General features: G+C 33.5%; 1 protein-coding gene across 1 annotated transcript; it reads left to right on the forward strand.

The window, feature by feature from the left end:
* The first annotated feature begins 798 nt into the window (after positions 1-798).
* On the forward strand, positions 799-2,034 carry LOC140801017 (myb-related protein Hv1-like). Its single transcript, XM_073155996.1, has 2 exons — positions 799-1,306; positions 1,414-2,034. Exons 1-2 carry the CDS (start codon positions 1,044-1,046, stop codon positions 1,892-1,894), a joined length of 744 nt encoding a protein of 247 aa, XP_073012097.1. The 5' UTR covers positions 799-1,043; the 3' UTR covers positions 1,895-2,034.
* The last annotated feature ends 10,540 nt before the right edge of the window (positions 2,035-12,574 follow it).

Raw genomic sequence — 12,574 nt, forward strand, 5'->3', positions numbered from 1 at the left:
AAGAATACATTGTTGACCCAATTGGAGATAAACTGGAGACGCCATTCCCAGGCCCAAATGTAGAGATCCCTAACTAAGAAAAAGGAATGGAAGCCTAGATTGAAGGATTAATAATTAAGTCAAAAAAAGTATGCAGCATTATTTGACCATGAGGGCCACCTTAGAGTCCCAATCAACATAACCCAAGTGAACCAAATGGATTACGAGTTGGGGATATATCCTCTCCCACCCAATCGAGAAATATTAAATTTTGGTGACCACCCTAGACCTATATAGACTAAACAAGCTTGACGTAAACTCCACTAGATTTTTGCTCTTTCTGCTATCGTCAAGTCGGATATTATCTAATTCCCTAATAACCCTTGGCGTCCTCTTAATCATAGACTTAAACTTCACATAATTAAACTTGAGCAGTAGTATTTTGCATCATATATGTTAGCACTATATATGTGCTGGCTTGTCCATGAACAATGCTCCATTTATTCATGGAAAGCAACAAATTAAGCCTATCTAAATGTAAGAAAAGGAAAAGGTAATTGTGAGATAAATGAGGCAATCTAAAGTACTCCTCAAAAGTAGGTACTCTCAAAGAGACTATTGAAAGAAGATTTTGGGACAGTGGGGGAGAGGAGAGGAGGGAGGTGAGGTCAGTTGAACTGTAGAAGAGGAAGAGGGGGGGAGTCTTTTTGCCAAACCTCCACTGTTTGCTACCTCACTTTACACCTACCTGAGGGTATTGGCACCACTGATGTTGTTCTGCCCCTTTTTAACTGGGAACAGGTGATGATGTCATGACTTGTGTTCTGGGCCCTTATACCCACCCTCTCTCTCTCTCTCTCTCTCTCTCTCTCTCTCTCTCTCTCTCTCTCTCTCAACCTTTTTCTCACCAACTCGCGTCTAGAAGACCTCTCTCTTCCTAACCCTATTCAGTTCTTGGGCCGAGTCAAACGCCTATAAATCTCCACCCCTCGACCTCACAACTCCCTCTTGGGGGGAGATTGAAGAGAGAAGAGAGAAGAGATTAAAATAAGGGGGGTGGGGATATGGGGAGATCTCCGTGTTGTGAGAAGGCGCACACGAACAAGGGGGCGTGGACAAAGGAGGAAGACGACCGCCTCGTGGCGTACATCCGGGCGCACGGGGAGGGGTGCTGGAGGTCGCTGCCGAAGGCGGCGGGACTGCTCCGCTGCGGGAAGAGCTGCCGCCTCCGGTGGATCAACTACCTCCGGCCCGACCTGAAGCGCGGGAACTTCACCGAGGAGGAGGACGAGCTCATCATCAAGCTCCACAGCCTCTTAGGCAATAAGTAAGTAGTACTAACTACTGCTATTAATAGTAATAGTAAGAAGAAGAGGAAGAAGAATCAGATCGCTCTCGATCTCCTTCTGATATAATTTCAACAAACGAACGCAGATGGTCTCTGATAGCCGGGAGGCTACCGGGAAGGACGGACAATGAGATAAAGAATTACTGGAACACGCACATAAGAAGGAAGCTGTTAAGCCGGGGGGTCGATCCGGTGACCCACCGGTCGATCAACGACCGCACCGCCAAGAACGTGACTATATCGTTCGAGACGAAAGAGGAGAAGGACACGGGCTTTGGGAGCGAGGAGGAGATGAAGAAGAGTAACAGCAGCAGCAGCAGCAGCAGCGAGGAGTACTTGACATGGGGAGGAGAGCAGAAGCAGGTCAAGTGCCCGGACCTCAATTTGGAGCTTTGTATAAGCCCACCCTCACAGGAAGAGCCCCTGAAGCCCGTGAAGCGAGAAGGAGGGGGCCTTTGCTTCAGATGCAGCTTGGGCTTGCAGAAGAGCAATGAGTGCAAGTGCAATGACTTCCTTGGCCTCACCACTGGGTTGTTGTTGGACTATAGAAGCATTCAGATGAAGTAAATTTAAACAAAAAAAAAGGACTCCTTTTCTTAGTACTAGCCTAGATTTGTAATCAGAGATCGAGATTTCTAATTTCTCTTCTTTCCTTTCCATTTTATGTAATTTTTGTTAACATATATATGATACTTGATGGGTATAAATCGTCAGAAAACAAAAAGAAAAAAGGCAGAGCCATGGATGGATGTGTAGAATTTCTTTCTTGGCTCAGTTGGTTTATTAAAACTACAAAGTACATGAAACGGTGGGAAGAAAAACCCATGGTCACAGTGAGGTCTTTCAGTTATTTAATGTGGGTCATGTTTGGTGAGGTTTGTTGGGGAAATGGTTTTCCACCCAACTCCTTCCTAGTTGTTGCAATTGCATAGCAAGTGCAGTGTCCATGGATGGATGGATGGACCCCAGGGCTCATTTAATGCATGTGGGTTTGTGGATAAGAGGTGAGCGGAGGAGGAGGAGGAGGAGGGAGGTGAGGAAGAACTAAGAAGGGTAGGTAAGCAAATATTCCTAATATAAAAAATAAAATAAAAAAGAATGAAGAAAGAGAGAGAAGGAAAGAGGGGGAGGGGGGCTTTATCCTTTGTATACTCTTCGTTGGGACCAAAGATGAATAATAATAATAATACAATAGCAATCAGAGGACAAATCCAGTGCATTGTTCCTTGTTTTCTCCTTGGCAGATTGTCTGTACCTGCCACATAATTGTTGCAGGTTTGCTTGTTCTCTTCATTCTTTTATTATCTCCAGAGGAGATTAAAAAAAGAGATAATGATAATAATAAATGGAACAGAGAGGAGGTTGTCCATGTCAGCTCCTGGAGCTGGTTCCTCAAAATGGACAATATAATGACAACATGAAGTTAGGAGCAAGTAAAAAGAGAGGGTTTGATAATTGCAAGTTGTGAGGCTATTTCTCTTCTTGCTCTGATCTACTCAGCTGGCACTGCTGTAGCTCCAGGTTCTACCGAAACAAAATAAGTTTTCTTTTTTAACTCATCGATTACTCTAAAAGTTTAACTCATAGTTTTTAATCCCCCTAAAGAAAAACTCTATTACAAAACAAGTCTGAACTGAAATTGATTGAAATATTTTAATTCTTAACCAAATTGAATTTGAAACTGAAACTAAAAATTTGAACTGTCCTTTTTGACAAAAATTGCATTACAAATTGCGAATAAGCCATGCTACATCTTATATAGCAATATAGAGTACAAGCTAACTACTGAACCACCTTTGCTTCCCTACTTATATAAGGAAAGAGATCTAATACCTTTCCCTTACTTTCTCACTCACTTTTTTTTATCTTGATTTAATTGCAAGGCAAAATATACTTCGCTAATTACCCCCTCCCACGTGTAGATCTCCAACAACAATTTCCACTTATCATACCAGAAATTAAGGTAGGTGATGTTAACCCCCATCGGTTTTCTAACCAAATTTCTTCTTCTTCTTCTTCTTCTTCTTCTTCTTATCACATGCTCATCGCTTCCACGTTGACATCCCTTTCATGCGTATAATGTAATACACACCGACGACTATTATAATCCTAGGCTCATTATTTAACTGTTTGGCGAAGCTTTCAGTGATCAAGCTAACCTCTCTTTTGTTTAAGAGAAAATTATGAATAACAGCCCATTTAGTCATTAAACTAAGTACATTTTCACTGGGCATTCATAAACTATAACGAGACCAAAATTGAGGATGTAAAATACCAAATTTTTTTAGAAAAATCCCTTAATAATGTGATGAGTTGTGGTTGTGGAGGACAAGGAGGTGGTTGTGTTGACTGTTGAGAGGTAGAGTTGTAGAGACAAAGAGGTAAGCAGCACTTGAGTCCCAAAGTGAAAGATCCAAAAAGAAAAAGGGGTCCCTTTTCTTAGCATCCACCTACCTACTCATCATCAAGTCTCTTACCACTTTTTATTTGCAGGTTAGGTAGGCCTAAGAAGCTTCCAACTTACCCACCACCCCCAAGTGAAAATAAATAAAAAATTAATTAAAAAGGAAGGCTGCTTAGAATCTTATTATATACTAATCTTACTCTTAGTCTACTTGTATTTCCTTAAAAGTGGCTTTGAACTGGACACCTGCCTTGTCTTACCCCTTTTTATTATGAAATACACCTCAGTTTATTTATTCTACTTCTCTCTCTTAGATTTATGTTACTGAATATATTTAATTGTTAGAGTTTTGTTTTTCTGTTTTTTGTTCAGAGGATTTATTCATTGTAAATTTCAAAATTTGGGATTCTGACTTCTTCCCACTTTCTCTCTCACGTGTTTGGAAAAAAAATATTCATTTTTTAAAATTCCTCTATTTTTGATCTTTGATTGTAAAAATTAAATATAGAATTGACTTACTTATCAAAGAAAGTGTTCGTCTTTCAAAGTTTATCATTTTATTGTGTTTGAACGAAGAAAGTGGAGTGGAAAATGAGTTCTCCACTTTCTTAAAATCATCAAACCGTTCTCATTTCATTTTCTATCCTAAAAGAAAAAAGTGATATTTTCTATATTTTTATATACTGCATGCAACCATTAATTACAATAATTACTTATTTTTATTTTTTACCAAATATTAATAAGCTATAATTACTTATTAGCAATTATTTCATTAGAAACTTTTGCCACTTTCTTTCCTTTCACTTCTCATCAACCAAACACCTAATTCTAACCCAAAGTGCATGGTAATTTACTTTAGTGTATCATTTTTAAATTACAACAAGATTAAATATTTTATAAATTTTCTTTAAAAAAATTAAGGAACAAATCTAAATGGTGGATTCGGTTTGGGCTAACCTATGTGGATCAGTTCGAATGCACCAAGCATCGCTCTAGCGTATTCGATGATTTCAATAGCTTCAAAAATAAAATATAAGATTTGTAAATTTTGACCTTGTCAGATGCATATAATCGATGTGTTGGCATGTATTCAACAGTACACCCAGATTGTCCCGTCTTAAGTCTCAAATAGATATCTAACTTGGGGGGATCTTAGCAGTGAATAAGATGGGTCACACAACTTGTAATAAGACATTCGCTTATTGGCCCGTCTTAAGTCTCAAATAGATATCTAACTGGAGGGGGGGACCCTAGCAGTGAATAAGATGGGTTACACAACTTGTAATAAGACATTCGCTTTATATTCCCATAGTTATCAGTATAATTCCAAAAATTATCTGAACCAGCAAAATAGTTATTCTTAGCCCTACCAGTAACCTCCATGATTCAGACTTCAGACCCATAAAGTTTAAACCCATCCAACATTAGTTATCTAATATATATTCTCAAATGTTGGGATGTAATATTACACAAATAATTGCAAAGATAAATAATACACTGGAATTTTCTTTTAATCCGTTGACTTGGAATAAGTCAACTCCGACATGAATTATTGTCAGTGGAGGATCCCATCAATCACTTGGAAGACATGCATTATTTTCTGTGCAAGACTTTTGTAACACATTTTTTCTTGGTAGGAATTCTTTTCCTACATGCATGCTTGGAAGAATCAAACTCATAAAAAAAGTACCAACTTTAGAAAAATCAAATGATATGAAGTTTGAGGTGGTGGAAATTAAAAATAGGAAAATTATGAATGAATGGTTCATTATGAATCACTTCAACCATGGAGGATCATATGAACACATTTATTGTGAGCGAAATATATATATATATATATATATATATATATATATATATATATATATATATTCTAGAAGTTGACATGACATGGTACAACTTGCATGGTACCATATCCATTCTTGCCCTTAAGGGCATTCTAAATTTAATAAAAAAGAAGTCTCATCCATGCAATTTAATGGATTCTAGTTGAGCTTGACACACCCAAATCCATATTAGGCCCAGCTCTATGCAGTAGGTCAAAAGCACTAAATAAGATGGAAGGAGAGGTGTCCTAGTCTCACTTCACTTTAATTAATGGAATTAATTGCAAATTTACTAGGTAAATTGCCATTCATTCTTTGAGAGATAATAGAAATTTATAGCATTCTAATCAAATTATAATCATCTCACCGAAGATAGTCAAACTCTCAACCTCTGGACACCGGTAAGTAAATCACCTAGAAGAAATAAAATTAAGTAAAAAAGATTGGGTCTATTATCCTCTCCATTACCCTCTAAATTTCTAAAATATGGTAAATTAACATACTAAAAGATGCAGGATAACTTGAGCTCGCATCTTATCTGATCTATTTGTAAATTAAAAAATATATACATCCCTCCTAATTTAATCCATATGATTTATATTTAATAATACTGCATATATCTTGCTATTTTAGAATGCCTTCTACTTATTTCTAAAATCACTTTCCTCTGGTATACTTCAAAATAATATCAAACTAGTCTATATTTTTATAATTAAAGTGACACTATTAACTTTTCATCCAAACAAATAGAGCGCGCCAAAAAATTTTAAAAATTAAATGGCAAGCTGATTTTCCTCTATTTTTATTTTTTTATAGACAAAATATCCTTCTCTTATATAAGCATTTATTTCTCTTTAAAGAATACCCACATATTTTCTTCTCTTACTTTCTAGATTGTGCTAACTATATAATAAATTTTATTAAATCTGAATTTTTATGAAGTTTAATAGTTATATCACATCTAGGAATAAGACATAAAATGAGGCTAAAAAATCTATTTATTTTACCTAATAAGCGCAACAGATACATTTTGGTTATTTGAGTGCGCTCCACTAACTTTGATAGAAAAATTAACAGTTTTAATTTAGTCGTAAGTACATGAACTGTTTTAAGACATTTATATAAAGTTAAAATAATTTTAAACATAAATATAAAAGATAAAATATATTTAACCCTTTCAAATAATATATTATAATAGCGAGTATTTAAACTCAGAATACATCGTGAGTTACTTTAACCATCCGAGCACTATCTGGTTGATAAAAGAAAAAATGATGTTTAACTTAATATTGGTAAATAAAAAAATAATAAATTTATTAAAACATAGACGAGTACTTTGACCATGCAAATCTCCATGTTGGTCACATTTAACATTGTAAAGAGAAGAATAGCTTTCACCTTTTTAGGTGCTTCTCTTTTTAAGTGGGCACGTGTGGGCCACGTGTTATACCAAGTTCTCCACCCTTTCCTCACGTGTCGTGGTTGGGAAATCTCTCTTTTGGGCCGGGCCCGCAACTCTAAAGTCATGCACGAACCAATAGGTTGCATACATATAGATAAATATGGTAGTGGGCCCACCACATTATACTTTTCCCACCACTAATATTTTGATGCCTTTCAAGTAATCCTGGAGTATTAGATGTAGCTTTATTTTTTGGTGATTTTTTTAATATTTAAAAAATAATAATTATACTAGACCTTTTGAATTGAATGTCCATTTCAATACGATGCTCGTCACTTGCCGTGCCAATAGTGGCACAACACCTAACACAAGGTGTGCCAATGACATACCTCATATCGATTATATGTCGACTGGCATGAGTTACGTGTGCAGTTCAAAACGTACTTTGTTGATTCGAAATGAATCTATTAGAGTGGTAAATTTAAAATATTTTATGAGACCTTATTTTTATTATATATATAAATATTATTTGTCTCGTGAAGCCTAAATCCTTTTATTTTCTTAATTAAATATTAACGTATCGAAGACTTAAAAACATCTTTAAATACACTAAAAAATTATTAAAAATATGCCAAATGTGTGTCATTAGCACGAAGGGGTGTGCCGATCAAGAATCGACACGACTATCATTGGTCCATTTTACCGTAGAAGGATACGATCATACTAATATTAATGCATCGAAAAGTCTTTGCGTTGCACCCCTTCTCTTTTTTTTTTCACTAAAACAATTATAGAAAACCTCAAAATGCTCTTTCTCATAGTAATTAATTGAGTTGCTTTATTAACAATAACTTATAATGTCACACGATCAATATTAGGTTCTGGACTATTTCACTCTTATTTTAGAAAAATAAAATTGAGAAGAGTTGAGGGTAAAATAGCTATTTTGAGAAGTGCTCTATAAATTAAGGGATCAATATGTATCTAAAAGAAAATGATGAGCAAGATGTACGTAGAAATTGACAATAGTTCTTCACAATTTCTTCTAAGTTTATTATTTTTAAGCATTTTTTTAGATGTATACATTTCTAAAGTTGTTAACCAAATTCTATATTTAGGTGTATACTCTTCAAAACCAATGATTTTTACCCCAATACTCTTCAAATTATAAACTAAAACATTAATAATGTAACATTAGAAATCACATAAATACACTTAAGTCTTGTATACAAAGTTAAAAATAAGACTACTCTTCATGATTAATTTTTGAGAAGACTACAAACAAATAAGAGATTTAAGAATAGTATGCTTACAAAACTTAATAAAAACAAATTTTAGTTTTATATAATTAAATAGAGATTAACTAGTCATCTAATATGGTGTCCAAAGATTATATCATTACCGAATTAAAAAAACTACTAGCTATCCTCGCTAAGTCAACTCGCATGGTTTTAAAGTTGAAGAGGAGACTTCAAGACAATCACATTAGGATCAAGATTCCGAATCTTTATAGATCTTCCCTATTCACGAATTCTTTTGGTCCCTCATCTATATATATATATATAAATATATAAGCTATTAAAACATAGTTCGATTTATTCAAAGAGAATAAATTATTGGAATAAGTTATTAGTAATAGTGAATAACTGCTACTCTTTTTTCTTGGTTGGGATATTTCTTGACCATGATAATCTCCGACTCCGGGAGCTTCTACTACGCAATCATTGTGACATTTTAGTGAGTTGACTTAATTCCCACCCTTTACTTAGCTTTCCTAGTAATCTAATGGAATACTTAATATACTTTTTCACTCTCTCTTTTAATATAATATATATAGCTTTTTCTTATAAAAACAACGTAAAGTATTTGGGTCTGTCTTATTCCATCCGTCAATTATTCTGAGAATTATCCTTATAATATCATAGGAGCAGAAATATACTTTATTTTACGCAAAATAAAAATAAAAAAAAGGCCGAATAATTGTATCCAATTAAAGGCTATTGAGTGACCTCAACTTCCACTAATTAAAATAGCCGAGATTGCCTACTTTTATTGACCTTTCTAAGCTTTAGTTATGAGTTATTTAGTCTAAGGTAACCAAATTAGTACTGCAGCTTTGAGGAGTAGTGCATCAACTAAGTATTTGTTTAAGAAAATAATAAACTAAGGTAGTATGGCTCACGCTATAATGTGATGTTTCTTTCCGTGTTAGGAATGGTTTTAGATAAACTAAGATAGTATTTATTAGTCTAATTTTCTTTTTAGAACAATATTAGTCAACTTCTCTTGATGCAAGTTTTAAATAGGTTAGCTCCCCTTTGTTAGGGTATAAACTCCGCTTTATCCTAGAATAATGCTGCCAAATGGGTGTTATCTCGATGATAAACTATGACTATCTCTTTTTTTTAATCTTATCTTTTAAGATAGGATAAGAAAATTGAGATAATCTTGTGATTTATCATATTTTGATAAATAGTTATTTTGCCTCATCTCAACTCATCTAGAGCTGTCAAAAGAAACGAGCAGCCCGAGCTCTAGATTTCATGTTTAAAATAATTTCGAGTCAAGACTGAGCACAAATAGGTTTGCTTAAGATTATTTGGATGAGCTTAAAATTATTATATACGAAACATATATTATAAATTATTAGATCTTAATCCGATGGCTCATATATCTTAATTATAGGTTTGACTCGCTTAAAGCTTGTATTGAGCTCCATTTAAACTGAGCCTAACTGATTTAAGATTTGAATGAGCTCATTTGAGGTTCAAATTGATCTCATTTGAGATTTGAATTGAGTTTAACCCATTTAAGACTTGAATAGGCTGCTCGAGCTTAGCTCAAATGTAGATAAATGAGGCAAAAATTAGATTAGATTGTAGGCTCCATTCATTTCGAGCCAAACTTAAGAGAACATAGCTCGCTCACTCAAGCTCAGCTTGTTTACCCCCACTATTCTCACTCAAGTCTCAACCTCTTTGTCCATCTCCGATTTCATTGATATATGAATTCGATTTTTTTTTAACTTATGTCTTATTTATCGTGATGTATTGTGTCATACTCTGAAATTAGATTCATGTTGAATATTATAATACCATAAAACTATAAGATACTCGGTAATATTTTATATGAATTTTTTACATAATTGCTATTGAAATTTTTTAAAAGATCATAATTGCCACTTCATAATGTAAAATATGTATCTGTCATGAAATCAATATATTCGTTTGAAAATATCACTTTGATAGTTAAATCTAACTAATTAGGATTAAAATGAAATTTGGATTCAAGAAGACTATTTATCCTTGTATAAATTATTTAGAATAGTCTAAAAGCTATTTAATATATACCAACATCATAGTACAAAGAAATATATATTCTTTTATGCGAGACAAAAATCTTTGATAAATATTTTATACTATACATTTTAAGAAAGAGGTATTTTAATTGTTTACATGTGTTTGTTAATTATTTTTATTTGTTTGAGAAATAATAGGAATTTAATAGTGTTCCAATTAAATCAGTGCAATTAGAATTTAAACTTCAAGAGCATTTTTAATCATTTAAGCATCATCCCAATTCTAACTATCCCAACTAATATTTTTATCCAATACTTCAATATATCTATTGTTTTTAAATTAAAATATTTAAAACATGGCACTATTTTTTATTCATCATAAAGATTTACTTTATTTTTCAGCAACTCAAACAGCGGTTTACTGTCTTATTTGGTGTGATATCTTGTAATTATTATTTGGTCATTGGTATGAGAAAGTATTTTATTACTTATTACATGCAGTGTGAATAAATACTTTGGACATCCCAATTTTCATATCATCAATGAATTAATGCTTAAATAGTTATAATGACTTATATTAAATTAAGACATAGTTAGATTTCTATTTCTTTCCCCAAAAAATATTTAGATTTCTATTTCTATTTATTAAATTTAATAAACATATGTAAATAATTAAAATACTATATTTTTTTATAGTTTAGATCTAAGTTATGTTTTAATTATGATTAGTTAAATTCAACTAATAGGATGATATTTTGGAAAGAGTACAGTAATTCCAGTGGCAATTATGAAAATTTGAAGAATACAGTGGAATGTTTTTTATGGCAAATATGTAAAAATCTCAAAAACTGATGCAATCTTAAGATGCACAGTGAATTAAGATAGGTTTCGTAGATAAGAATATGAACACTGACGCCATTCACGGGAGCTATGAACGTGACAAGTTCCATTTACCTAGTGATATTATATACATGTATAAGGGTCAAAAGTAATCTTGAAAAGGGGAAAGAAAAAGAAAAAGGATTCAAGGCACTGTAGATTTGTAAGCAAGATTGAGACGTTATAACGATCGCAACTGCCTTTTTTTTTATTTAATTTAATTTATTTATTTTTCCCAAGGTTTTCCTCCACATGAGATGTTTGCTCGTAGAAAGAATGGAAAGAGACGCTTAGCTTATCTTTGCAATGCCACCCACCAACACCTATGTGTACTCACTTTGACATTACATGCGTGCATGGCATCATGGAGGAGGAAAAATTAAACAAAAGAAAATTCCTCCACTGTTGTCATTTTGAGACGTATACACTTGTGGGACACAAATATTCTTGTCAAGAAAGTAATAACTTTCGTTTTATGTATATATATATTTCGATTTGATAGATAGTAATCTTGATGAGGATTAAGAAGGTGGAAGTCTAGATTTTTTTTGTGTGTTCAAGTTGTGGGATTTGTTTTGAGTGGACAAGTAAGTGTGATGGAAAGGAGAAAAGATGTAGGAAAAGGGTGTGTGGGGCCTGGGAGTCACCAATGGGCCTCAGCCTTATCCATTCTAATCAAGTTTTTGCTTTCCTATAGCTGCAGCAACTGGCATTTGGTGCACATCAATCCAACTTTATATTAAAAGTTTGATGGAAGGAAGCATCCATCACTTTATATTTTTTTATGCATACATCACTTTATTTTTTATCGAAAACAATATATCTACAAGCAGACTATCTTATCCTCTGTATAAATTTTGCTCGATTAATTAGTCTTATTTTTCAGTCTTAATTTTTTTTAGAGTAAACTTACTTAGATATAAAAAAGATTTAAAAAAAATTAATTACTGAATTAGTTCAAGAAAGTTTCTAAACTCAAAAGAGGCCATATACACTAGTTCTCATATTTGCTACTTTTTATTTCATTTTCCTCTGGAGGTATTTAACTTGATGAGAGAACAGTGCTTGTCATTTGACCTTTGAAAGATGCACAGTTATTAACAAATAGTTTACCATAGAACCTAACATTCAATTTCTCAAACAAAGAGTCTGCTGAGACCTACCATTCATAAACAATACGACTGTAATAATTCCTGCATCCACTCATCACTTTATTAAGGTGGAAAATTTTAGAATTCCAACCACACAAGCAAATGATATATGCCTGAAAACAACTCAGATAAATGCAACAAGCATTATGACTGCTCGCTTCTATATCAGACCTCAACAAACAGCCAAGGATAGCTATCCAGCATGAGAGTCATGGATGCTGATTCTTAAGACTGAACGACGGACAGCAGCATGCGTTGCAAAGTCAACATTCTCAGTCTATAAATCC

This window comes from Typha latifolia, chromosome 14, assembly GCF_019914945.1.
Source record: "Typha latifolia isolate L0001 chromosome 14, TyphaL0001v2, whole genome shotgun sequence".
Taxonomy (NCBI): domain Eukaryota; kingdom Viridiplantae; phylum Streptophyta; class Magnoliopsida; order Poales; family Typhaceae; genus Typha; species Typha latifolia.